The sequence below is a fragment of the Nelumbo nucifera genome, chromosome 2 (genome assembly GCF_055504915.1).
Source record: "Nelumbo nucifera cultivar China Antique chromosome 2, China Antique-T2T, whole genome shotgun sequence".
In the NCBI taxonomy this organism is placed as follows: domain Eukaryota; kingdom Viridiplantae; phylum Streptophyta; class Magnoliopsida; order Proteales; family Nelumbonaceae; genus Nelumbo; species Nelumbo nucifera.
In genome coordinates this window covers 68,221,893-68,249,539 of record NC_142650.1, presented here as the reverse complement: position 1 = coordinate 68,249,539, position 27,647 = coordinate 68,221,893, and the positions used below count along the sequence as shown (strand labels likewise).

Sequence of the window (27,647 nt, the reverse complement as noted above, 5' to 3'; positions counted from 1 at the left end):
TTGGAGAAAATGCTTTCAGTTTTTCGTCGTATCTAGATATCAAAGAGAGAGACATTAATAGGCCAACTTAGAATAAAGCAGTTTCAGATCAAACAGCAAGAAAAAATGCAGCCTTTTTCTTTCTTTTTTTTAATTTTTTTTTCTTTTGTAGATGCAGGGATGGAGGAGAGGGGGGTTACAGTAAACAGTAAGAGGAGCAAATACATGCGGAACTAAATTAAAAACAGCTTCTGAAGTTGTAATTACCAGATGAATCAAGAACAGTGAAAAGAAGTCCCTATATTTCATCAGAGGCACTGAAGTCCCAGAGAAGCTCGGCTAAACAGAAAGGGGAGAACAAAATTAATCAGTAATAGCGACCACCAGTGTTGTAAGCACGACCCCCAGGATAAGGACCCCTTGACTCAAATCCATGACCTCTGGTACCCCCAAGGAGTTGGGCCCGTTCTCTGTAGGAGTCGAATTGACCCATTCCATAGGACCCATGTGGTTCTCCAGCTGCGGCAACAGAGCCACCATACCCTTGTGGGTCGCTTGGGCCCGTGTTGTTCTGATAGTGACTCATTCCTGCTTGCTGATACTGCTGCTGCCGTGCTTGTGATTCTCTACGAAGAAACTCATCTCTGCGACTGGCATGGCGGGCCCGAAGTGATGTCAATTTTTCCTGATATTGAGAATTTATCTCACTTGTTCTCTGAAAAAACCAAACACCATAAAACATTAACAAAACTACACAAAAGTAGACAATTACACAACCATAAGTAAACGTTGAAAAGTTGTGATAAGATCATGTACATAGATGATACCTTGATTTAAAATTGGACAAATAAATCTAAAACAGCAACAAATAAGAGAGCAATAGCAAGAGAAGAAATAGTAACTTAGTAAGGGAGCAAAAAGGTCCATCTGACACCCACTTAATTCTATTTACATTAAAGGGCAATCAAGTGTACAATCCCCAAATACCCCCTGCCTGCCCCACAAATAAAGAGTAAAATATACAGTAGCACAGGTAAAGAAATCAACAGCTTTTGAGCCATCACAGAAATAAAGAAATAAAGAAATCAGCAACTAGAAATGAAGAAAATAAACAAAGAGTAATTGGAAACGGGCAGAAAACTGAAATCTCAATGCTCCCTCCCCCTAAGTGCCTTGAGTCATCTCCAGCTTATTCTTCACAGAACTTTCTGCTAACTGTATGTTGGAAGTAAAATAAGGTAGACAAACTTCACCGGAAGTCACCCTTTCATAAATAAAATGTCAATTCACTTCTATACGCTTGGTCTTGACATGCGGGACAAGATTATAGGCTATATTTGTTGTGGCCCTATTATTACAATATAACATCAATGGTTGCTCCATTCCATCCTTACTCCTAGTTCTCCAAACAGAAGATCTACAACAGCTCTAATATACACCCTGTGCTATAGCTCTATAAACACTAAACGTATAAGTTACAACCAGACTATTTTTTACTCATCCATGATATCATGTTGCCAGCAACAAGATTACAAAAATCTTGATAATGCCATAGAAAAGCTGTCAAGACCCGAAGCTTTAAATCTTTCCATTGCAAATACTTCTTCATGAACCTCTTCCACGCTCAAACCACACTAAAATTCCTTTCTAAAAGGGCTACTTGGGTTTCAGGCGCTCTATTCCATTCCAAATCCTCCATAGGACCACATCAAGGTGCCTTTCTGCTAAGGTAGCAAAGATTGACTTAAAATGATCCACTAAGCTCTTAACAATTTCCTCCTCCCAAAGAGTGAAAGAACTTTGTGATGCTATCTCCCTCTAGGAGCCATTTACATCTCAATTTTTGCCTCCATGAAATTTCTTCCTTCCTCAAAATTCCTTCGAATTCCACTTTTACACTCCACCCTTCTGATCGAAATCCCTATAGCAATTCTCTCCATGATTCTTCTAATCTCCCAAATTCTTGTTTGCTCCATTCTTTGATCCTTTCTTTCAATCTCTTCAGTTTCTTGGTAAATCTCACCCTCTATTCCTTGCATTGATTCCACTCTCCTCCCACTAAACTTTTATTTGTTAAATGAACTTTGGGGTTTCCAAACACATATTTCCAAATCTAAAGGGTGTGGCGCCCCCAAACTTTTACTACTGCACGGCATAAGATGTTAGTTGACACAGGAGTGCTATAAAAATTTAAGCTGTTAGTTGACACAGGAGACCTCCACATCAATGTAAGAGGGACCTCCACTACACTATACAACTGTGCCCAATACAATCTCTTCCTTCTCACACCCTGCTTAGCTAATGAATCAGCCGTACCATTAGCTAATCTTCTTACCCAGCAAAATCAAGAAATTAGATCCCTTGGCAATTGTTTTATCTTCCTCATGTCATTCCTGTATTGCCATATTCTTTAAATTTCTTCTCAACTTACCACTATCTTTGAGTCCCCTTCCACCACAATGTTTCTCAAGGTTAGTTGCTTGAAAATTCTTAACCCTTGTAGGGTAGCCAATAATTCTACTTTCACCGAGTCTCCTTGTCCCACTAGACCTGAATTTAGAGCCAAAATAGCCCTATTATGGTCTATAATCATTCCACCTATACCAGCCAAACATGAATTCCTTAACCACAAATCAAAGTTCAAGCAGCTGGGCCTAGGTGGAGACCAGGGTGACTATGGCAGAGACCTAGATGTAGATGAGGATGCAATCCATTGGCACACTCTAGAATTCCATCCATGGAGAAAGGGCCAAACATTTCCTTGGTCTTTGCCCAATGCAATATTTTAATTACAATGCTGTCAAGTGTCAAACACTTCTTCCATTCCCTATGTTGTTTCCTTGAAGATTCTTGCATTTTCTACCTCCCATATTTTCACAGTACAGCCACCCTTGTGCATCATCATAATACCCTGCCTCTCTTCCAAGGCATGGTTGTAAAAAGCTGAATTGTGCGAGATCTGGCAACTGAATTGAGAGGTACATACTTTTTTTTGAGTAAGATAAGGTAAATTATTAAAAAAAAAAACAGAGTATACAAGACGTATACGAAAACAAAAAGAAAAAAAAAAAAAAAACAAGGGCAAAACAGATCCCACAAGCCACTCCAACAAAACAAACAAGTGGGCCTGAGAATGCACAAACAAGACCTCTCACAAACAGCACCCCAACCTAGAGACCTCAGCTAACCTACCTACAGAGGCCCAAAAACATCCCCTGAACCATGACAAAGCAAAAACTCGCTAGTGGACACTAAATCCTTCTGCCTCTGCCTCTTCTACCTCTCCCTCTAGCACTACGAGTCCCAAAGGAAGGAGGATCAACAACCGGAAGGTCATAGCAATCCATCAGCAACTTGACTTTCTAACCCCGAATGGAAATGACGAAGAATCAGACATGTACTCCGACCACGAGCTTTCTGACCCCACTTCTGTATTAGTCTCGAGAGAAGGATCAACCCCGGAGGGGTGAGTCTTCAACTCCTCGGAAAACTTATCTTTAAGCCAACTTCGGACGCTGGTTTCTTGGTCCCCTAGGATAGACACCCCAAGAAACTTCCCAAAGAACACCGCTTTTTCCACCTGCTCATCAACGCCCACCTGTGTCAGTACAACATCCTCTTCTTGAAGTTCCGATAGGGGTTCACTCACCCGAGAGCCCCATCATTAAGGGGCTCTCTTGTGGCCAGAGAGCTTGTGGAGATTGAAAACCTATCTGACAAATTGGTAAGCACGGATTTTGCAATGGTGTTGTTACTGGTCTGAACTTCACAACTGCTACCTCCACTTCACAACTGCTACCTCCACATGCAGTATCTTTGATAGCCTCAAAGATATGCCAAATGGAACTCAAAGGGACAAGCCCTTGAGAGCCCATCGGCAATTTGGGCTTTAGAGCAGCCCAAGGCAGGCCCAGCCCATGAGCCTGATCATTGGGCAGCATAACAATCGTGATTGGGTTGACCCATAAAAGTCAGCCCAAGATCCAGGTCAGGAATCAAAATTTGAGGCTTCCCTGCTACTGAACACACTCAAAAGACTTTTGAAAATTGAATCACCCCAATCTTGAACAGAAACCTTTGTTGTTCTTGGATTCACTGGCACCCTTACCCCGATGCACCATATCCAATGAGATTCCATCCAGAGCTAGCAACAACAAAGGAATCCCGCCTCTTGTTTCTAATTGACTTGGGGCGCAAACCTCTGTTTCAGAAACTAAAGGCACTGGAACTGACAGTCTCTCTTCCCTTTTCCTCTGTACCAATCCCCCGAGCTCGAACCCACCGCTTCTTTCTATTTCTCCTCCTTTAATGGTGTTTCCGCTTGGGGAGAACCTCTGAAACCCTGCCCCTGAAGGAACGCCTGTTATGGGCCCGCGAATAGGATCTCGTCACGGGTCAGTCCACGGGGAGAACCTCTAGTTTTTCCTTGCCCCTCCCTTTGCATGCTGACCCTATCGTGGCGACCTAAGGGGTGATTTGTCCAAGAGATCACCCTAACTCTCCTTACTCTTCTCTTTGACTGAAATTTTGGATGCCTTTGTTCAATAATAGTGGCTCCTTAAATAGGAGATTACAAGAGTCCTGCTCTTAGGGAGACTCCTTGCTGAATAGGGAGACCTCCAACTCTATCTTGATAAGATAAGACTGATAAGATAAGATAAGTCTCTCTTAATCCTAATCTAATAAGATAAGATAATCTCTCTTAATCCTAATCTAATAAGATAAGAATATCTAATCTACTAACTTAATAAGATAACAAGATAGTCTAATCTAATCTGCTAAATGGATAAGACTGTTGTTGCCGAATTGGATAGGATGAGGACACCGAATCATTGTTGTTGCTGCTCCCAATACACGTCCACATCATTACTCCCCTCTTGGACTACGAGCTTGTCCTCAAGCTCGAATTCAGGATGGGTGTCGGGAAACACCGTCAAAGGAATCCCGGATAGGTGGAATGACTTTGCCCTCCTGGATCGGGTTCCAATGAAGAGGGTTCATCCTCATCTTCCTCTTGTTTCACCAGGAGGCAGAAAAGTCTCTTGCACTTGTGCCCTGCTGAGTAGAGTTCATCGCAATTAAAACATTGGTCCCCTCGCCCTACGTTCCACCATCTCAGCCCTGAACAAGTGCTTAATAGGGGGTGCAACGACGCTGCTCCCCACACTGGATGTGGATCTGGAATTGTTGCTCGTCTGTGGCTTCCGTTCTTGGCTGGCTGCTGAATATGGAGCCATTTCGAGTGGTTCCGGGGATGCCCATGCTGATGGAGGCCGCCCCATACTGAAGGTTCCGCGGCTGAGTTGTAGTTTGCATTCGAAGGCACGAGCTATATTCATGGATGTAACCAGGTTGGGGGAATTCTGCATTTCCATGTCCAACCGCAGGAGTTTTGCAAACCCAGCGGTGAACATGTCTACCTGCTGGTTCGGTCGCACTGAAGATGCCCTCGCGAGGAGGGTCTGGAACTGGCGCTGGTATTCTGCCACCGTGTCGGTTTGTTTTAGGTTAATCGGCTCGCCTAAGGGGTTGCTTGTCAGTAGGGGCCCAAATCTAAGAAGACAGTAGGACTTGAACTGGGTCCAACTGAGCCCAGGTTCTTCCTGTTCTAATCGATAGAACCTGAGTTGCGCTTCCTCTGTTAAGTGAAAAGCGGCTATGCTTACCTTATCCCGGTCGTCTGTCCGTTGATTTCGAAAAAACTACTCGCACTGGTACAGCCAGCCCAAGGGATCTCCGTTGCCGTTGCACGACGGGAATTCTAACCTGTTGTACTTGGGGATGACTGCGGCCCCCTGGTTGTCGAACTGCTGTTCGCCGAAAGACTCCGGCAGATCTGGTCGACGGCCGCTAGTGACTGTCACCCCTTCTGTGTTCCTCTCTTTGCTAGAAAGGAATAACTCCATCAAACGTCGTAGCTCCCTGACTTCATCCTTGATTTCCCGTACTTCCAAGCTGGTCTCCATGAGCCGGTGCTCGAGTTCGTGGACCCTGGACGGCAGCTGCTCCAGATCACCCATGACGCCTTGCTCTGATACCAAAATGTTATGGGCTCGCGAATAGGATCTCGTCACGGGGAGAACCTCTAGTTTCCCCTTGCCCCTCCCTTTGCGTGCTGACCCTATCGTGGCGACCTAAGGGGTGATTTGTCCAAGAGATCACCCTAACTCTCCTTACTCTTCTCTTTGACTGAAATATTGGATGCCTTTATTCAATAATAGTGGCTCCTTAAATAGGAGATTACAAGAGTCCTGCTCTTAGGGAGACTCCTTGCTGAATAGAGAGACCTCCAACTCTATCTTGATAAGATAAGACTAATAAGATAAGATAAGTCTCTCTTAATCCTCTAATCTAATAAGATAAGATAATCTCTCTTAATCCTAATCTAACAAGATAAGTCTCTCTTAATCCTAATCTAATAAGATAAGATAATCTAATCTACTAACTTAATAAGATAACAAGATAGTCTAATCTAATCTACTGAATGGATAAGACTGTTGCTGCCAAATTGGATAGGATGAGAACACCGGATCATTGTTGCTGCTGCTCCCAATACGCGTCCACATCAACGCCCATCCTCACCCCCAACACTAAACTCACATGTCGGAGCAGGGTATGGCTTTCTCCCAAAGATGGACATAGTATATGGATGCAGGTTGGAATCCCAACTGTTTTCCTCTTCTTCCATCACTAACCACCAAATGGGTCTCCTCAGTTTCACTCCTAACGATTCTGGCCCTTCCACCACAAAGTTTACCACAAAAAATTCCCCCAAAATTTCCAACGTCAAAGATTTTAGTATCTCGTGCGAGACTTACGCCCATATCAGCAACCTCACTGCTTCGATGTCTGTCCAACGGAGGTTATCCTCCGCCACACTGGCAAAGCCACCCACGGCGTTTCCGAGCTCCCTAAACATTTCCAAGCTCCAGGCATGGAGTGGGAGCCCAAAACCCGTACTCGCCACCGTTGGGATCCCCACACAGCTTTTTCCTTCTCCAACCCCGGATCCCTCCGAAAGAGTGTTAAGGCTCTTCCTCTGAGCCGGAACGATCTCTTTCCCACCAACCAGATAACCTCAAGTTCTGATTCTAGAACGCGACCACCTGCTAACTGCCTGAACTCCGGTTCTGTACTGCAGTTCCACAATTGAAACCTGAAGCTGCAAATCCTTCTTCCAGAGAAATTCCTCTTCAATCTCCCCAACCAAACACCTCCTCAGCCAAACTCCCTTTCCTTTACTCCAAGCTCGCCAACACAAACACGTCGACCCACTGAAGTTATCCGAACTGTCGCTTTGCCCAACTCTAAGAAGCCAAATAGAATGACTTCTGGATGCCTAGATCTGCAAATAGAATGACTGATGGTTTAGCCAAGCTAGAAATTAACAGAAAGGGATTTGTATTGGTAAGAAGGCTAGCTGAGGCTAGCTCTCATAGTGGGTGACTGATCTATATATCTAGTGGTCTATATATCTATATTGTAATTTTCCGATAGCATTAATAAAATTTTATCAGTCACTGATGAAAAAGAATAAGTCAGAGTAAAATCTGGAGCTTGAAAGTGGAAAGGAGGTTTATGGTGAACTTGCAAGGTTTGATGTTGGATATGGTTATTGTCTTAACATTAGCAGCAACATCATAGGGATGTTCCTTCATCTGAAACTGATTATGTAGTACAAGCCCAGATTGATGTCATTTTATCTGATCTTCATTGTGATAGCTGCTGCAAAAGCATATCTAAAATATTAGATTTATTATATTACTTAGCTATTAGAGATTTCAAAGAGCGTCGAGGATGCATTTTTGTTCATGGCAGCATTCTTGGGGGAAACCTTCTAATCAGACTTATTGTGAAGCTGCATCTACTGTTAAGATGGTTGGTGTAGCTGGCATTTTAGAGGAGAAAGGGGTTTTGGCCATTCAAGAATGTGAGCATAGGGTGTTGTCAAGTTTGCAGATACAAGCACAACATAAATTTCTCTGGTGACTTCCTGATTTGTATTCTTCTTTTTTCTTTTTTTCGATAGGCTTGTATCCTTCCTTTTTCTTTTAATAATATGTTTATTTTACAACCAAAAAAACAGTGATGTGGTGACTGGGTTAGGGGTAAGTTTTTAGATTAATATTGCAAGGTTGGGTCTGCATTCTAGCAGATGTAGGATTGGGAACCAAAGTTCTCAAGACAGGTTCTAACAGTTTCATTTTTTTTCAAAATCAACAAATAATGCTTTTTTTTTCAAAATCAGCCAACAAGGCAACAATGAATACTAATAAAAAAAATCAACTAACAATGAATCTGTGATGATTAGTCTAGTTACTATTTACTACTTAAAAAGGTAAAGGGTTCCAAGAATCAGAGTTTGCTCCACATTACCAAAGTATTCTCTAGAATGAAAAGTGACCACTCTGGGCTAGTGCTTGTAAAAAGTTTAAAAAGTCTATGAAAGGAGGGTCTGAAGGACAACCTTCACATTACTAGTCATACATCTGGGCAGCCAAACGTTGCCCAAGAAGATTTTTCTACTGATTTGTCTTCAGTTGGCAGTATAGAATTTTTTTCTTCATGGCCATGTTTTACTGGAAGAAAAAGGCATAAATAATTTGGAATATAATTCCATTTGCTATTTTTTGGGCAATTTGGAAGGAAAGATAAACGTATTTTTAATGGGAAATTGGCAAACCATTAATCTTCTAGAAGGATTATGGCTCACTAGTTCTGTGATACTGGAGTGTTTGTTACTTGTTAGGGGCCATTTGATAACAGCTAAAGAAGCTGAACTGAAAAGTCTATTGCTTTGTCTTTCACAAGTTTTTTTTGTTTTTGATCAGTGAGGTAGTGTGCTCCTTAATGGCTGAAAATGAAATCTGGTAGGTCACTATACCCTTTAAATTTTTATTTATTTAATTATTTTAACAACCAAAAGACAAAGCAATAAGTCTTTTGGCAACTTCATCTGTTATCAAGTTGACGCCTTAATTGGATACTGTATATGATGATGTTTAGTTGTTGTTTATGAAATGTTTTGTTATGAAAGTTGTGGAATGTGTTGTTGTTTTGGGGTTTTTAATACATTTACATTTTTTTAATCTTTTGAAGGGCTACACAACAGGGGTAGCCCATCCCCCAACCCAGGTGCAGGCGGTATTCAATCCCAAGTCTCCACTACAACCAGCAGGAGACCTTACCAACCAGCTGGTTGGCACCTTGCTTAATACATTTACATTTTACTATCAAGAAAATAGATATAATAGATATTTACAAACTTTTCCCCTGAGATTCCATGTTGCTAGAGGGAATTACCCCAATAAACTCACCTCTCTATGCCTTGCATTTTCTGCATCTTCTGCATCATTTTGTTCCTTGGTTAACTTCATGATTTCATCATTGAATTTCTGTTCAAGTGCCTCAAATGTTTGTGGTAAAGGGTTGTCTTCATACCCAACTTCCATATCTTGCTCAAGGAGCTGGCCTCTGGAGTCTATGTTAGCTTGTTTCTCTAAACCCAGTTTTGGGTCTGACCTCTGGCCCTGGTAGAAAGATCTAGATGCATCATCCCCTTGACCTACATCACAAAACATGTTTCAAATTACATCTCAAGATTCTCAACCATATCATACATTAAAATAACATCTCAAGATTCTCAAGCACACACATTTAGCAAGCAAAACAGCATAATTTGCTCAGGGCAAGGTATCTGTTGCTCAAAATTTGGCAAGTCAGGACCCAACATTAACAGCACCCATCAAGCTAAGGCACATCAAGAAAACCTTCTTATGCTACCTCATTTCTAATCAATGTAAAACATATCCTGAAAGGTCAAGCACTAAAGACATTATTCATGATGGAATTTCATTGCTTGCACTGGTTGAATTTTAAAATGTTCTTCCATCAAAAAATAGAAAGAAGATGCTGATAAATCAGTTTCTGCTTGAAAATTTAGTTTGATTAATGTTTGCATATTTCTCACAGGACAGGTCATCAGCTAGGTTGGTACTTGGGAGAACCTTTAATTACTACTATAAATTAGATAAAGCCCACCAACTTATTTTTCCTAAATTATAGTGGGACTTGCAAAATTGTAAACAAAGACTCTCTTTTCCTAAATAGTATAAAGTCAACTAGAAAGACAGAGAACATAATTAATGATGAAGTCATTGTCAAAGTCACTTTGCAAATTTACCAGCATACTTCTATTTTTAACCTGAAAAGTAACTAAAAGAATTGAACAAATTATTAGACTTTCTAATGGGAACTAGAGGATGCTAGGATGGATCACCTTGTAATAGAGTTGTCAATGGGTTGGGTCTTGTTTGGGACAAGTTGGACCAGTCCCAGACTGATTAATAAACAGTTCATTAAAATAGACCCAGATCCAACCAATAATTAATCGGGATAATCGGGTCTGCCCCGAGTAGACCCAATTACACTTGACAGCTATAATCACCTATGATAATAACAACTGGGAACTTCATATTTGAAAATATAACCTTAGTAAAAATGATAGTAAATAGTAAAATGTTCAGATACTGATAAAATAAGTATTTTTAACCAAAATCATCTTACATACTGGCCATGAGATTTACCCTTTTAGACATAAAATATAACAAAAATTACAAGAAAACCAGTAGATCTTTATATGTTTGGGTCTTAATCAGTTCAGAACATCAAGAACTGGACCCAACCCAATTAATTATAGGGACACAAACCACAGAACCAGAACTGACATAATCAGTTTGTCCGGTTCAGTTCTACTGTGCAGACCTGACACACTAACAGCTTTTTTTTTGAGCCCCAAAATTCACTCCCGGTGGAGGGGTGGCCACCGAAACTTTATTGATATGCAGAAAACCTTGGAGGGGGGGACGTGAAGCCTTACCCCTCGCTCTATACAAAGGAAGCCTGGCCCATATAAACATAAAGGGTGTGTGTAAGAGAATGATGGATGGGTGCTAGGTGATAGGGCAAATGAGGACAACAGCATTACAAGATGGTTTGAGGCTTATGACTTGGTGGACTGGGAATTCTTGAGGAAAGTTTTAACCAAATTCGGGTTTGGGGCTAGATGGTGTAAGTGGATCATGGGCTGTGTCCAGAATTGTCATTATTCAGTGCTAGTGAACGGGACAGTGGTAGATTTCTTTCCAGCCAGTAGGGGTATAAGACAAGGAGACCCCCTTTCTCCTTTCTTGTTCATTTTAATTGCGGAGGTTTTGGGGAAATTGATTCACAGAGCAAATTCTAGGGGGCACATTAGAAGCTGGAGGGTTGGGAGGATGGAAACCCCCCCTCACACATTTACAGTTTGCTGATGACACGATTCTATTTTGTGAAGGTGGTAATGTGAGGTTTATCAGGAATTTAAAGTCGGTGATACAATTGTTTGAGCAACTGTCCAATTTGAAGGTTAACCTTGGGAAAAGCTGTGTAGTGGGAGTGAATTTGGAGGAGGGAGAGATCAGGGAGAGTGCTGAAGTGCTGGGGTGTGAAGTCACGGGGTGGCCTCTGAACTATTTAGGATTACCATTAGGTGATAATCCCAAGAGAGAGAGCTTCTGGAACCCGGTGATGGAAAGGTTTGAAAAAAGATTGGTATCCTGGAAAAAGAATTACCTCTCTCTTGGCAGGAGAATTACATTAAGGCCACGCTTGCTAACTTACCCATCTTCTTCATGTCGGTGTTTAAAATCCCAGTGAAGATTGCTAACAGATTAGAGAAGTTAATGAGGGATTTCCTGTGGGAACCGGGAGAAGAGAAGAGGGATCATAGAGTTAACTGGGAAATAGTGTGCAGGAGTAAGTCGTGTGGTGGTTTGGGGCTTGGGAGTATTAGGAGAAGGAATATGACTCTGCCGGGGAAGTGGCTGTGGAGGTTTCCTATGGAGAAGGAGAAGCTATGGGCTAGAATAGTGGCAAGTATTCATGGGCTGGAGCACAACGGATGGGACGCTGGAATCAGAGCTAGGATCTCAAGCAACTCTCCTTGGAAAGCCATTCATGACCTGCTTCCAGTTTTCATTCCTAATATCAGGTATGACTTGAATTCCGGTAACTCCATAAAATTTTGGGAACAAACCTGGGTGGGGAGCGCCCCTCTAAAGGATCAGTTTCCGTCTTTGTACGCTCTTTCTGATTTGAAAAATGAGTCGATCTCGTCTTTCACCACCCTGTCCTCTTCCACTTCTGGGATTGGGTGTAAGTTGGGTCTAAGAAGGGATTTGAGGGATTCAAACTTCGACTGTATTTCGAGCCTTCTTGCACTTCTTGATAACATTGTCTTAGACCCCACTAGGGCGGATTCTAGAATTTGGACACCTAACCCCAATGGCATTTTCTCTTGTGCTTCGTTCTTCGAAGTCTTAAGTCAGTCCACCAGTCCTACCCTGTCCCCTTTTCCTGTTGGTGAGGTTTGGTGCAGAGCTATACCTCCTAGGGTTGGTAGTTTTTGTTGGGAAGCCTATCTGGAAAGAATCAACACTAGTGATCTACTCCAAAAGAAGAGACCCAATATTTGCTTGTCACCTCAGTGGTGTGTTCTGTGTAAAGCAGATGGGGAGACTGGTTTTCACCTAATGGTGTCGTGCCACTTCGCGAGGTCATTGTAGGATTGGGCTTTCTCCTTATTTAGATGCAGCTGGAATCCCCCATCAGACATGCAGGGCCTTTTCGCCCCATCCTTCTTCAGGCGGCGATTAAAAAGGGGAAGGACAATGTGGAGGGGACTAAGGGCTGCAGTATGTTGGACACTGTGGGAAGAAAGGAACTCCAGGATATTCTCAGAAACTCAGAGAGGGACAGCAGATTTGAGGGCTATCATACAATTTAGGGCGGTACAGTGGCTGAAATCTCTGGAAATATTCACAGATTACACTGTGGATGACATGTTGAGGAAGTGGGGTGAAATTGCAAGTTGCACGCAGACCAAGTCAGTAATGAGTGTGGCTTGGACCCCCCCCCCCCCCCCACCTAGTGGATTCTTGAAATTAAACTTTGATGGATGCAGTAGGGGAAACCTAGGACAATCAGGGATCGGGGGTGTTTTTAGAGACGAAAATGGGGTCATCTCTGCTATGTTCTCAGGCCTAATTGGAGCGGGTGACTCCCTTAGAGCTGAGATATGTGCAGTTATGGAAGGAGCCCGGAAAGCTAAGGAATTGAACATCAAGAAACTTATAATTGAAGGGGATTCAGAGGTGGTGATAGGGTGGCTGACCAAAGAACAAAATGATCTTTGGAAGTATAACAATGAGAAGAGGAAATTCAAATGGCTGGTGTGGGAGATGGAAATTAAGTCATGTTGGATTAAGAGATCAGCTAATTCCCTAGTTAACGGTTTAGCAAAACAAGGGGCAGGAAGGGATTCCTTGTTTTGGGCTAAGTTGTAATGTTAGTGTCCTTGTATCTTTGTATTTTCTTCTTTCCTTTCTTGAAGTTCTTTGTGATTCTTGGAAGATAAGTGTGTTTGTCTTCCACTTGTAAATTTTCTACTGATGAATTAATGAAAGTGTTATTGATCAAAAAAAAAAAAAAAGATGGTTTGCATAGTTTCCAAGGTGTCTAGGCGATTCTGGGCGACACTGGGGTGCCTAGTTGCCTAGGCAATAAAAATTTTATAATATAAAAACTAATTTTTGGCTAGTTCCCTAGTTTTATATACCATTAGACCTGTTCATGGGCCGGGTAGTCCGATGGCCCAGCCCGGCCCGACCCGCACCCTAGTCGGGCTTGGTCATGTAATTAGACCCGCGGGCCTGACCTCGGGCCTAACATAATAAGTCCAACTGTGTTACGGGCCGGGCTCGGGATTTGTCAAAAAAGCCCGGCCCGACTCAGCATTATATATTTTATAAAATACATAATATGTATTTTATATATTATATAAAATATATAAATAGTATAATATTTATTGAAATATATACATTTTTTTTATTTTTTCTTTATAATTTCTCACTCTCTCTCTCTCTATTCAGCCACTTCAGCAGTAGTAACAACATGGGCTAAATTTCGAGCTTGGACCCAGGCCCGGGCTTTGGGCTTTTTATGAGGGCCGGGCTCAGGCCCGATGGTCGGGCCGGGCTCGGGCTCGGGCCTTAGAAAAATCTATTAATATAGAGTGAAAGCCTGGCCCGAGCCCGGCCCATGAACAGATACTATTCACCATGTATAGTAATTGTAAAAATAGCAATTCTCTTTATTAAGGACATTAAAGTTTCTCTAAAAATGTGGCAAATCATCACATCTAAAAGATAAAAATCTTTTACATATGTTAATTTCATTATTTTCAAAAATAATACTACTATAAAAAGGATTTAATAGAGAAATTTCATATCAATTAGCAGCTAAAGAAGGTTATTAACTTTATATGATAAATACTCAAGATGAAAAGAAAAATAGAAAAAACACAGGATGGAGTTTCTGTTTTATTTAACTAGAGAGAGATAGAGAGAATAGAAAAAAAAATCAGAATCTCAATTCTATTCTTTCTTTCTTTTTCTCTCAAAACCCTTTGACCTTTTAAATTTCAATAGTAAAACATAAAAACAAAGTATAGTTGAAATATATATCATATAATAAAATGTATTAATACATACATTAATAAGATATAGTAATATCAATGATATTATAAAAGGCACCCGCCTTGTCATTTTTGTCTCCTAGGCAGGCACCTAGTTGCTAAAAGTCAAGGCATTTGGGTGAGGCGCCCAGCTAAGGGACCTAGTCGCCGATGCCTTGACAACTATGATGGTTTGGACTCTAGCCCTTCTGGAAGGCAACACTTAGATGCTTGTAAAAATTCAGTGAGACAATCTACCCTCTATTTCTCATATGCATCAGGTATGACCCTGTTGTAGGGCAGGAATAAATAATTGGGAAGAGGAGCCCTTGTGTGTTCAGTTCCATAGACTTTATTCTAGTTCTTTTTTTTTATCAGCAAGAAATTTATTGTACGAATTAATTATAAGATAACAGTAGTCTGATGACCATCAAGTCATCCCAAGTAATGTTTGCTAGGTTACATAGAAGCCCAAAACAATTGTTGTTTCTCCGCTCCTTGTTTAGCAAGGAATCAGGTAGCCCATTTGCATTCTTTCTTACCTACTGGAAATAAGCATTTAGTTCTCTTGCAATCCTTTCAACTTCCCTGTAAGCATTCTTGAGAGTCCAAGGGACATGTTTGTTACATCTCGCCCAAGAAATAACTACTTTTTAATCCCCTTCCACCTCCATCTGTCTGAAACCAGTTGTTTTGCCAACCAGAGACCATGTATTAGAGCCAACAATTCAGCCTTCATAGAATTAGCAGCTCCAATTGGTCTTGAATAAATGGCTAATATCTTGCCCTTCGAATTTCTGATTGCTCTACCTATTACTGCCATACCTGGGTTGCCTAAGGAGCTTCCATCGAAGTTCAACTTTACTTTGCTGCCTTGTGGGGGTTTCCACTCCATTCTTATTCTTTCTTTTTCTCTAGAGGACTGTGCTACCTCCTTCCATGCCCTTAGGATATCATTAATTGTGAAGTTCTGAAAGCACTCCAAGGTTTTAACCCAAAATGCAACCTTCATTTTTATGGCTTCTATTACTTCCTCCACAATTCTACTCTTTCCATTGAATATTCTGTTGTTCCTCTCTTCCCAAACCACCCAAACAGCTGCTGCCTTAGTTGCTTCCACATTAATCTCCCCGTTTTCTTTAGTTGCATCAGGAAACTTGGGTTGAAAATGTCCACCACCACTTGAGCAGGGTCCCACCTGTAGCCAAAAAAGAGAGCAGAAAGACTCCCAAATATGAGAAACAAAGGAACAGGAGATTAATAAATGGGATAGGGATTCTCCATTATCCCTACAAAAAAGCACATATGAGGAGAAAGGCAATGAGAGGGCCTTTTCTGCAACATATCACAAGTATTAAACTTTCCAAGGAAGATTTCCCAGTAGAAGGCTTGAATTTCTGGTGGGATAAGCTTACTCCAAATTTCTTTTACCAGGAAATCCAGCCCTTAGGAACTAGGTAGGGATAAAAGTTTGAAAAAAGATGAACACGTGAAGAGTCTTCTAAGGTTGGTTCCAGAGAAGTTGTCTCCAACAAGTCAAGTAGGTTAATCGGTGCAGTGTGTTCACTCTCCCTAAGGCCTCTTCTAAAACCAAGGTTCCAATTAAAACCTGAAAGAGAGGAAGTTCCCAATCTGGACACCAATTTGCCCTTGAGATTAGAGTGGGCAAAGAGTTCAGGAAATTGATCTTTTAAAGGTGTTACACCTATCCAAAGGTCTTCCCAAAATGTATGTTTTCACCCCTGCCCACATCATAACAGATAGAGCTAATGAATGAAGGGTACCGGTATACCTCATGAATTGCTTTCCAGGGAGAAGCTGAAGTTGAGTGATTATTATGTTTTCCATCCCAGCCACTACCCTCCAGACCATGAATGTTTACAATTACTTTGTGCCACAACCTGTCTCTTTCGAACGGAAATCTCCACAGCCACTTTCCCAACAAAGTAGTGTTTCTGAGGACAATATTTCCTAATCCTAGGCCCCCTTTCTCCTTTGGTTTGAAAACATGTTCCCACTCAACTGAATGATCTTTCTTTCCTCTCCTGGTTCCTACAAGGAATTCCTCATATTTCTTTAGTTGATTTGCAATCCTGGTTGGGATACGGAAGGTGGACAGCAAGTATATAGGTAGATTTGCTAAAGTAGCTCTAATCAAGGTAATTCTTCCTCCTAGAGAGATATAATTTCTTTTCCATAGGTCTTGCTTCTTAGCAAACCTCTCTACCACACTGGCTTCCAAAAACTATCGGGTCTCAAATTTCCCCCCAAGGGTAGTCGTAGTCCTGGATAGGTTATAAACCAATTCCTAACTTCAGAACCCAGCACCTCCACAAAGCTTAGAAGTTCCCTTCCTCCAAGTTGATTCCGACAATTCCACTTTTATTCCAATTTATTCTCAAATTTGAGATTTCCACAAAGTTGTCAATCAATGATTCCAGATTTCTTACCATGTCTAGGTCAATATCCTGACAAAACAAATGTCATCAGCAAACTAAAGATGGGAGACAATTACTTGATTTCTGCCAATCCTCCAACCCCTAAACAGTCCCTGTGCATCTGCCTCCACAATCATTCTACTCAAGACCTAGTAGGGTGAAGAGGAAGGGGGATGAAGGGTCCCCTTGTCTTATACCTCTCTTAGCCAGAAAAAGTCTTTTGCTACCCCATTAATAAGAATTGAGTAGTGCCTAAGCTGACACAACCTTTTAACCATAGCCTCCATCTAGCTCCAAACCCTAGATTTTCTAGGACTACTAATAGAAACCTCCAATCTACTAGGTCATAGACTTTTTCTAGATCCACTTTATACACTAAATCCTTTTTCTTGCCCTTTCTTCTCTCAACAACACATTCATTCGCCACTAGGATTTGGTCTACTATCTGCCTACCTTCCACAAAAGCCCCTTGGAATGGAAAAATCACTTATGGTAGAACCTGCTTGATCCTTTTAGACAAAACCTTTGCAATGATCTTGTAGATACTTCCAATCAGACTAAGAGGTCTAAAATCCCTTCGAGAAAACGCATCTTTCTTCTTCAGTACCAATGATAAGAAAGTTGCATTTGCTCCAAAGGGGATCTCCCCCTTTAAGAAGAATTCATCAAAGACCTCCAAGATCTCAAACTTTAGGAATTCCCAAAATTCTTGGTAAAAAGCCATATAGAAACCATGCGGACCAGGGGCTTTGGACCTATCAATAGAGAAGATCGCTTCCTTGATTTCTTCCACTAAAAAAAACCTTCTTTCCAATAACTAGGACTGTTCCTCAAAGATTTTGTTCCATTCCAACCTTGGCAAGATTGACCTAAGCCCAGTTAATTCTAAGAAAAGAGATTTAAAATAATTCACAACTAGACTTTATTCTATTTCCAAATATGAACTTAAGCCTATTTTTATTTGATTCCTTCTCACCGTCGAGCATCAATTGGGATTTTGATTTTAGGAGAGGCTTTAAAGACCATGAGAATAATGAGGTGGTAGATTTTTTTATATCCCTAAGGATGTAATTACTTAAAGAATTGGATAATAGAATTTGGATTATCAACTCAATTGACTCACTTTTTACTTTTGCCTCTTTTTTCGAACTCAACAAACCTACCCATTCCATACACCTTTTCCAAGTTAATGCTCTCTAGGATGGCCCACTACCCCTAAAATCAAAGCATTTTGTTAGGAAGCCTCTTTGAAGATGACCAACACTAGTCAAATACTCCAGTGAAAATGAACCACATAGTGACCCCCCCCCCTCTCATGTGTGTCTATTGCCAAGAGAGTGGTGAGAATGACAAAGACCTTTTTTCCTTTGCTGCCCCTTATCATAACCTTTAACGCACTAGAATAGCAATGCTTCGGGATGTTTGGCATCAAAGGAATTCAAGAATTATATATTATTAACTTTACTACAGAAAGGATGGCAAATTGCATGCTAAGAAAAAAAGGAATTTAGAAGGGATTTTAATGGATGCTATCATGAGAAGGTGGTTCTTACTTCTTAGTTGCTAGTTGTGCTCCTGCACAAATGAAATTAAGCTCAATGCATTCAAAAAATTAGAAATTGACACTGAAACAATTAAATTTATAAGAACTAATGTATATGCAAATTAACCTAACAATTTACTATGCTTGCAGTAGAAATGAACCACATGTTGAAGGGAAATTTCAAAAGAGCCCATGTACTGCAAATTACCTTCATTGTATAGATGTGATGACATTGGATCGGATGCTTTTGGGCCATCTCTATCCCATTGCCATTGCCCCCCAGCTTTTGAAGACATATACGGATGCTCTTCTTCTTTGGGTAAAGCATCTGGCCGTCCAGGAAAATGATTCATTGCAGGGTTATGTTGCATTCTTTGTGCAGACATCTGCTGCATCTGTGCTGCAGCATATGAATTGACACCAGAATCAGCATATTGTCCTTGTCGTCTCATCTCTGTTGCTTCACCAGAGCAAATTGATCATTCAACCTAACACAACAATCAGAAAATTAAAACCTCAGGCACTTGTAAAAAAGAAAGAAAGAAACGTATCCACAATTTTTCCCATATTTATTTCTTGATATACCAAAAAGGGGGTTGGGAGTTGTCATGGAAATCAAATCCTGAGGCCACAAGACCAGTGCTCGAAATATTGCATGGATAGCCATGGAACAGCATTTCAAGCAAATATGATCAGGTAATGATCCAATGGCATATCAAATATTCAGGTTTTAATGTGAGTGATGCACAATTTTTTAATAATTAGAAAAATAGGTTGCAAGGCTCTCAAATTTGACAGACTTGTAAGGAGAGAGAGAGAGATTCTAAACTTGACATTCAACCAAACCAATACAAATAGGCATACAATCAAAATAAACTTGACATTCAACCCTCCAACTCAAAAAGACAAACTAGTTACCCAACTTGGCAACAAATACACCAAATCCCCAACAAACGACAGAATCCCAAACAACATATGAACACTAGATTCCAACTTATTACAGCTCAAAAACTTTGTTCGATTACTCAGCTTCTCCAGTAGCTTTAACAGTAACATCTTTACTTCTCTTACAAGCTTTCTTTATGTTCTTTACCTTACAGGCCCAACCCCAAATAAATCTCCTTTCAATCTGACAAAAACTTTCAAAACCCAAACTTTTTGTTGGTTTTCTGACTTCTGAAATGCCTTACTGCATTTAGAATCTTCTCAAGAACCACCAAAAAACTGGTAGCATGCATATTAACTACCAATACTCTTTTTCTTATTTTATCAACCTGATAATTCTCAAACAGGCTAACAAGAATGCCTTCTATCACCCCGAACACTCAAAACCCCACAAACCCTGTGTATTTTAGTGTCTCAGACCCTTTGGATACAGATATGATGCACCCAATCTGGGTGTATCATATCACTGTTTTGATCCATTCTGTAAATATATTTTGTCACATACCAGATAATTTTTTTTTATCAGCAATACAGAAATGATTTATTAGATTAAAAGAACATGTACAACAAGAAGTTGTGGGTAGACGAGAAGTCCACAGAAAGCCCACTAATTACAACACAGATAAAATTCCCATCTTCTCAACTCTAAGACTCTTTATTTCCTCTAGTGTCTAGTCCTCAACCCACCTTCATCTGTTTTTCTCTTTTGCTTTCTGAACTTTCGTTCTAATTTCAATTTTCAAATGTACAGAACTTCAGCTAGGGGGCAACAATGGGTTGGACCAGTCTGGGCTCAAATTAGGCTTGGCACCTATGACAAGAGATGTAATCAGGGCCAAACCAATCAGGTCAAGGATTTAGGCCTATGACATTAAAATTAGGGGTGAGCATAGTTCGGTTAAAACCAAAAAACCAAACTGAAATTTCGGTTTCAGTTAGTTTGGGCTTCAGTTCAGTTCGGTTTTTTATAAGTCAGTTCTCGGCTTCGATTATGAGTTTTAGAAGTTCGGTTAACTGGGAAAAAAAAACTTTTATATGTATTGAAGTGTCATAAGTGTTAAGTGTACTGTGTAATGTGTATACGTAATATTTGTAATATTTAATGGTATTTAATAGCATATTAGGAAATGGAAAACTTTGCCCCAAACCCCTAAATTGACAAAACACACAATCATGAAATGACCAAAGACACAACAAAAAGTCTAAAAGTAGGGCTGTCAATGGATCGGGTCAGACCTGATGGACCCAAACCGATTGGACCGGTTCTTGTTCCATAATTTGCCCCGATGAGTCGGTTATGGGTCTTAAAAAAATCCTGATTACTGTCGGGTCGGAACCGGGTCCACCTTGTCAAACTGATTTGGACCCTTACCCTATATATATAATATATACACACACACACTATTAAATAGATATATGATTTATGTTATGCCATATTTAAATAAGGTGGGGCTAAAAGTGTCATTTCAGTGGGGTTTTGAGACCAAAATGCTGCCCCCCTAACAAGCTAACCCTTTTTCGTTTTTGTCTTTCTGAAGAATTCTTCTTTCACAATTTCAGTTAGTCACTCTTTCTCTAAGACTGAATCTCTTCTCAGTTCTCTCACTCGAAAATCAAAACTTGAAGCACATCGATCGGAGGCTGCCGACTGGTCCATCTCAGTGGTCTCACCGTCTGGAGAGGAGAGTGGAGGCTGCCCTGTCGGCTGGAAGCACATCGTCTCACCGTCTGGTTTGTCCATCCGGCGACCGTCCACCCATCCATCAACAGTAACTCAGTAAGTAGTAACTCTCACTCCCTTTGTTACCCAATGATCAATGACAAACTAAAAGTCTGAAATGTTGATTTTTATTGTGAAATCTTTGGTCTTCCTCCATTTAAATATTTTGATTTTTTATTGTTAAAATGTTGATTAATTTTTTGAGTGTCAAAAAAACTGAAATGTTGCATGTTGGATTTTTAATGGGTGTTCATCTTGTTTATGGAGTTATTATGAATATTGCATTCTTTATAAATTTTTCTGATATGGGAAAGAAGGCATAAGACTGTGAACACCATGAAAAAAGAGAACAGAAATTGGAAAAGAAACAAGAAAAAAAATCACTTCTATGACTAGGTGTGAGCAGGAAGCATTAGCCTCCTAGTTCCCGACTGATCTGAACTTATCCTACTTTTAGTACATGCGTCACACAAGGTCTGGGTCTACACCTTGAATTACAAATTTTAAGAATCAGGTACTGATGCAAATACAAAAGCAAGGAAGGAGTTCATAATCAAGTCCACGGGTTGGACCCGATTGTCCCAAGGGTCTAGGTCGGTTCTGGGTCCGTGGGTTATCTTATCGGTTCCGGGACCGGCTCTACCTGGTTCCGACCCAGAATTGACCCGTTGACAGCCCTATCTAAAAGACTAAAAGCAGTAAAAGTCTAAAGCCCTAATAGTTGACAAGTTAACCACAACCGAACCTGTTGAAGCTCAAAGGACAACAGGTGTTTACAGACATCTCTTTTTTTTATCAATAACACTTCCATTAATTCATCAGTAGAAAATTTACAAGTGGAAGACAAACACACTTATCTTCCAAAAGTCACAAAGAACTTCAAGAAAGGAAAAAAAACAAAGATACAAAGACACTACCGTTACAGCTTAGCCCAAAACAAAGAATCCCTTTCTGCCCCTTGTTTTGCTAAACCGTCAGCTAAAGAATTAGCTGATCTTTTAACCCAACATGTCTTTAACTTCCATCTCCCGCACCAGCCATTTGAATTTCCTCTTCTCATTATTATACTTCCATAAATCATTTTGACCTTTAGTCAGCCACCCTATCACCACTTCTGAATCCCCTTCAATTATAAGTTTCCTGATGTTCAATTCCTTAGCTTTCCAGGTGTTTACAGACATCTCTGGCAAACTGAACCTTCTTCTACAGCAAACCACACTTTTTTCAGGTAATATCCTTTTCATTCATTCTTTTTTCCTTTTTCGTTTTTACTTTCGCTCTATATTTTGCTGCTTGTTGGCCATCAGTTTTCTCTGTTTTAGTCTTAATTTTTTATTTATTCAAATCTCCAGGCCTTTGAGATTCAAGTCTATTTGAACCGTAGTTGCTTAATCTTCTTATAAAAAAAAGGAAAAAAAAAAAAAGAACTGAATATCAGGCCTCCATTATTTCGGTTTTAACCAAAATAACTGGAAAAAATCTGTTCAATTTGTTTGGTTTTCTAGAAGTTCAGTTTCGGTTCGGTTTTTAAGTTCAGAAAATCGGTTATTAAAATTTCAGAATGGTCACCTCTGATTAAAAATATATGGCCACCCAAAACTCATGGTTGTCTAACCTTAAATAAATGAATAAAAAGGCTTGATTCTCACAATAAGTCGACGTGGTAGTCCAAAGACTTCAAACCCAACACTAAGCCTACAAACTCGAGCCCAACTCACACAAAAGTTCAGGTTGAATTGGGCCAGGCATAAGTTTGGCCCACCAATGTTGCATCTCTTTGTGTGCCCCATTCTATTAATTATATGGATCCTAAGTGGGCAACAGCAAAATACAAGCCAATACAAATAGCACTAAAGGCCTAATAACACAATCAGTGCAATTCTCAAAAATATAATAAAATATTTAGGGTTATAATAATCAATGCAACATTCCATCCAGCCATTAAGGAGCTCAAAACCTACTCAATGACTTATCCATTTAAAGGCAATGTGTTAAGTCGTTCAGTTCAGCCAGTTCAATTTTATCAAACAGCCCCTAAGGCGGCCCTAAAGGTAACCCATTAGGACACTCAATTAAGGATTACTCATAAAATAACTTTGCGCCTGTTTGGGATGGCTAATCTGAACATTCAGCTAAGCTCGTTCAGCTGCTTTGAGGCACTCCAAATAAGCTTTCTAAGAGATCGAAGCGCACAGCCCAAAAATGACTAACTGAGCTGATTTGGGCTCTCTGAATTTTTTCACCAAACATAGTTGAGCCCACCTTGAAAAGACAGAAGCCACTACGCTTTAGCCCTCCCAAACAAGCACTTTAACAACACTCTCATGCCACACAAGAAAGGAGAACTTTTCACCCTTGAAAAAAATGATAAGTAACATAGATTTCATTAATCCAATGGCAAACAAAGGGAGTACAATTGCTGGAAGAAAGTCCAGTCACCCAAAATGATTCCACCCAACCCAATTACAAATCAACTCAAAACAATTGTTCCCTATTTACCCCTTGCTTGGCCAAGTAATCTGCCATTCCATTTGTTGTTCTCCTTATCCAAACAAAGGCTGCCCCCACCACCTTGGCTAAAGATTCAATTTCCCTGATTGTATGTTTATACTCCCACTCTTGAAATATTGTTACTTAACCAAGACCACCTTGGAATCCACCTCCACCTCCAATAGTTGGATTCCAAGTTTCTTGGCTATCCGAGAATTGGGATGAATTTTTACCTTTGGAAAATTAGAATGAAGGAAAAATAACGTGATTGCATCTTCAATTTTTTAAAATTCTAAAATCTCTCTAAAATGACTCTTTAAACTATGACCCTTTATGCCAATTAATCCTATTCCTATCCCCCAAAAAACTAGAAAATAGATTTGAAAGAAAAAATCTTGTCCTTGAGAATGAGGAGCATACTTATATGAAGAAACTTATTGCAATAATTGCAACTGGCTCAAGAACATTAAGAAACTAGTTTTCTTCTTCTATATTTTCTTTATTTATTTCATGCCTGCGTCAAGTATATGACAGTCTGTTCCTCTAGAAAACATCTTGTCCTCAAGAATGAGGCTCCACCTCAAACTCAATCCCTGTCTAATTACACTCTTCTAATTTATACATCTTTATCAGCATCAAAACAGCCTTTATGGGATTCTCTTTATTGGTACACAATGAGGATCAGTACACAACTTGGTTGGGGCAGCTGGGCGGGGCTTGGAGTCTTCCCCACCAAAAGTGATTGACTGTAGATTCTAGACAGCCCTTCTCACCATGACATGGTAGTCCAACATTTTACGATGATTGCACCATTCAGCATTAAAAAACATAGCACCACTTTTACTATTACAATTTCACCTTCATTATCCTCATGTGAAGATTCATCCTCCAAGCTTCTGAAGCTCTTGTAAAATGGCTCGAAGTGGTTGAGATTGTTGCCTGAGAGGTTGGTACTGTTTCCCATGGCTTTCTAACACAAGGCTGACACTTTCTTTTACCTTTTTCGATAGATCCTTTGTCTCTTATTACAGCTAATGGATTGTAGCCTTGTAGGCTTTAATACCATCTGTTAAGTGTCTTTCCAAATAAACAAAAAAGGGAAAAAAAGTTAAAAAAAGAAAAAAAAAATAGATGAAGAAAAAGAAAGGGAGATGATTGGGATAAGACCCCTGCACTTCGAGGGTGTTTGGCCTCCTCGAAAACTCTTCTTGTCTTCATATATCACTCGACTATCCCACAGAACCCACTAACACGTAATACACCCACTGTTCCTGTCTTACCAACAACGACCACCTTAAAGCTAACCTAACTAACTCGATAACAAAGCACACAACACTAGTCTGGAATGCAATGGGGAAAAGGAAGTTCGGAGAAAAAGAGTTGATAAAACAAGGAGGAGAACTCGTGAAGTGTGAAATAACAAAATATGAAAGCGAAATCAATTTGTGTAGCCAGCTCAGATTACTATAAAACTAAATTAATACAGTTTTGAATTCAGAAATAACGGAGAAATCCAAGGAAAATGCACCAAACCAACATTAAAAAAAACGCATTTCAAGAGAAACTCAATGCTAGCAAAGAACTCGGTAACAGGAGACTACAAATCTGCTTCACTAGCTCAATTCATAAAAAATGAAAACATAACCAAAGAAACGCAAAATTAAAAGAAAGAAAGAATAACCAAATGGCTGGAAAGAATAATACCCTTCCCCCCTCTCTCTCACTCTCTGAAATCTGAATACGTCGAACCTACAAAAAAAAAAAAAATCGAACGGTCCAAGCCCATTATAAGAGGTCAGATCTGGGGAAGTTAATATGCTATAATCAAAGCTAACAATTTATATGTGAGTTAGGGTTTTGGTCTCGTACTGAACTGACGCCTATGGCTTGCTCTCTCTTCCTCCTCTTCGTTTCAGGCAGCACTACAGCAATGTCGGAATCCGGTAGTTCGATCAGCCAACGAAGAAATGTCGCGGTTCGATGTTACCATGGCTACCGAGACCGAGTTTGGAGTCCGGACTCATAAGCAGCAAGGACGGGGGGAACAAAGGAACAGAGAATTCGAACGATTTGGGATATAAGGAGGATCTCCAACCAAGTACTGTATCTTATGCGGGGCCATTTTACAATTTTGTTCTTCAAAAAGAAAAATTTTCCAAAAATCCAAAGCGCGCTTTGGCCTGTGACAAGGGTAGTCAATTAAATATGTAAAACGGGTCTTCCAGTGGGACCATTTTCAAGTACGGGTGTTGGTGGGTCGGATTGGATTTGATATCCCATTGGGTTTGGGTGGGGTGACTAAGGCTCAGTTTGGAAGGAGTACAAATAAAAATATGTAGAATGCAAAATTTTACATTTCTTATTATTTTATATCAATATATATTTTTATTTGTTCCAAACTGATCCTTGAGGTCTAAATGAGAACTCTGGCGTTTGGTAGAGGTATTAATATACCTTGTAAATGGGTGTAAAAGTGCATTGTTGTTAGTGGACCTTCTTCTCCTCCTCTATACGAACAAGCTTCTCTACGGTGGCATACTCCATGATTCAGGTCGTTCAATGCTAGAATTATCGCACCAGTTGAGAATAATCAATTTGAAGGCAATGTTGGGAATTGAAAGAGAGAAATCAGGTTTAGAGCCGTCAGAGAGGATTGGTGTAAAACCCAATTTCTTACAAACATGAACACAATTTCTGCTCGAATGTTTGGCCGAAAGCAACAATTGCATGACCAAGACCCATAAATTGGACATAGAAAAAAGGGTTCGACTATGATATGGAAAAGATATGATATCTGAAAAACTTCTGACCAGTCAATTGGAATCATAAATGTGGTAGCCAATTAGGTGTTATTTATCAAAATTCATGGGTGGATTTTGATTGGTCAAAACTCTTCCTATACCATATCTTTTCAGCATCATAGATTTTCCCTAGAAAAAAATTCCTTTGGGGGGTTGCTTCGCTTCGCTCCTATCATCAGTGGTGGCTCACCTCGTGTCTACCTTTCCTTACCTCAAGATGTTGAAAGTGGGGGTTTCATTGAGTCTACACCTACTTCCGATAGTGACAAACCAATGGTGGCCGCCAATGAAGTTGCTGAAATGTCTAGTTCATTTCTGCTACTTGGATACAACTTCTAAAATGCACAAATGAAAGAAAATAAACACACGATGTAAAACAAACTCAAACAAAAGCAAAAGGGAAATTGAAATTACTTAAAATATGAACAGGTTTTATCTTGGTTATTCACTCCTACATGGGTATCTCTGCGTTTTTCTTTTCTCCTCTTCTTCTATTATAAGTCACAACCATTTGGGGCAGCCCATCTTTGAGAGTTGCGATTTGTTACCAGAAGCCTTTTATTTAGGTATTTCGGAATTCAACTGGGTTCGACAACACAATTAGGTTAAAAAATAGAGAGAGTTTCATAGCAAAGGAGTGCATGGGAAAGCATTTCACTTTTACACCGTGACAACCAAACAACATGAGCATAAAATTCCAAGACACCCCCGTTTCATTCCCCATCGATCACTAAACCAAGGTCACACTTTCCATCAGTGTAAAACTGAATTTACACCTTAAACAAATGTAACCTTAGTACCGATTTGGGAGGGCTTTCAAGATGCAGTTTGTTATGGTGTTTCGAACTAGAGCCCACACAAGAATGCCAGAAGCTATGTATAGTGAAAAACCTGAAAGCATGCCACTATGTCCTGAACACAAGAAACACAATTGTAATATGAAGCTATTTAGAGTAGCTTCTTCAAAACATAGGTGCTCAACCACAACAACTCTATCTTTGCAACTCACTTCCAATGAAAAAATTTGTACCAAATGGGTTCTTTTTGTTTTGTTCATTTGTAATCTAATTGGCCACTCGATTTGTCTCCTATCACTCATGAGTAGTTTTGGCAACTTTTCTTATAAAATCAAGGCCTTGCCCACACCACTCCACCCCACCCCGAATGAGGTGGGTTT

At 40.2% G+C, this 27,647-nt stretch overlaps 1 protein-coding gene across 3 annotated transcripts; it reads right to left on the bottom strand.

The window, feature by feature from the left end:
* On the bottom strand, positions 1-25,774 carry LOC104601440 (ubiquitin carboxyl-terminal hydrolase). Of its 3 annotated transcripts, XR_016082782.1 has the most exons (6): positions 25,539-25,744; positions 25,374-25,418; positions 18,723-19,002; positions 9,297-9,544; positions 247-694; positions 1-32 (listed from the first exon to the last, which is right to left on the bottom strand). XR_016082782.1 is itself a non-coding variant. In XM_010264763.3 (5 exons), the coding sequence occupies exons 3-5, from the start codon at positions 18,964-18,966 to the stop codon at positions 347-349; spliced, it is 840 nt and encodes a 279-aa protein (XP_010263065.1). In that variant the 5' UTR covers positions 18,967-19,002; positions 25,374-25,418; positions 25,539-25,744; the 3' UTR covers positions 82-346. The 3 variants fall into 3 exon arrangements, 2 of the variants coding, with proteins under 2 accessions (XP_010263065.1, XP_010263066.1); XM_010264763.3 differs by lacking the exon at positions 1-32 and having other exon boundaries at positions 82-694; XM_010264764.3 differs by lacking the exons at positions 1-32; positions 25,374-25,418 and having other exon boundaries at positions 82-694; positions 25,539-25,774.
* Between the last annotated feature and the right edge of the window lie 1,873 nt (positions 25,775-27,647).

What these genes read in the sequence shown, in the direction of transcription:
- LOC104601440 (XM_010264764.3), bottom strand. Translation starts at nt 18,966, where the DNA reads ATGAGACGACAAGGACAATATGCTGATTCTGGTGTCAATTCATATGCT. An exon ending in ATCACATCTATACAATGAAG is followed by an intron (nt 9,545 to 18,722) that starts GTAATTTGCAGT and finishes TTTGTGATGTAG; the next exon opens with GTCAAGGGGATGATGCATCT. An exon ending in AAAATGCAAGGCATAGAGAG is followed by an intron (nt 695 to 9,296) that starts GTGAGTTTATTG and finishes TGGTTTTTTCAG; the next exon opens with AGAACAAGTGAGATAAATTC.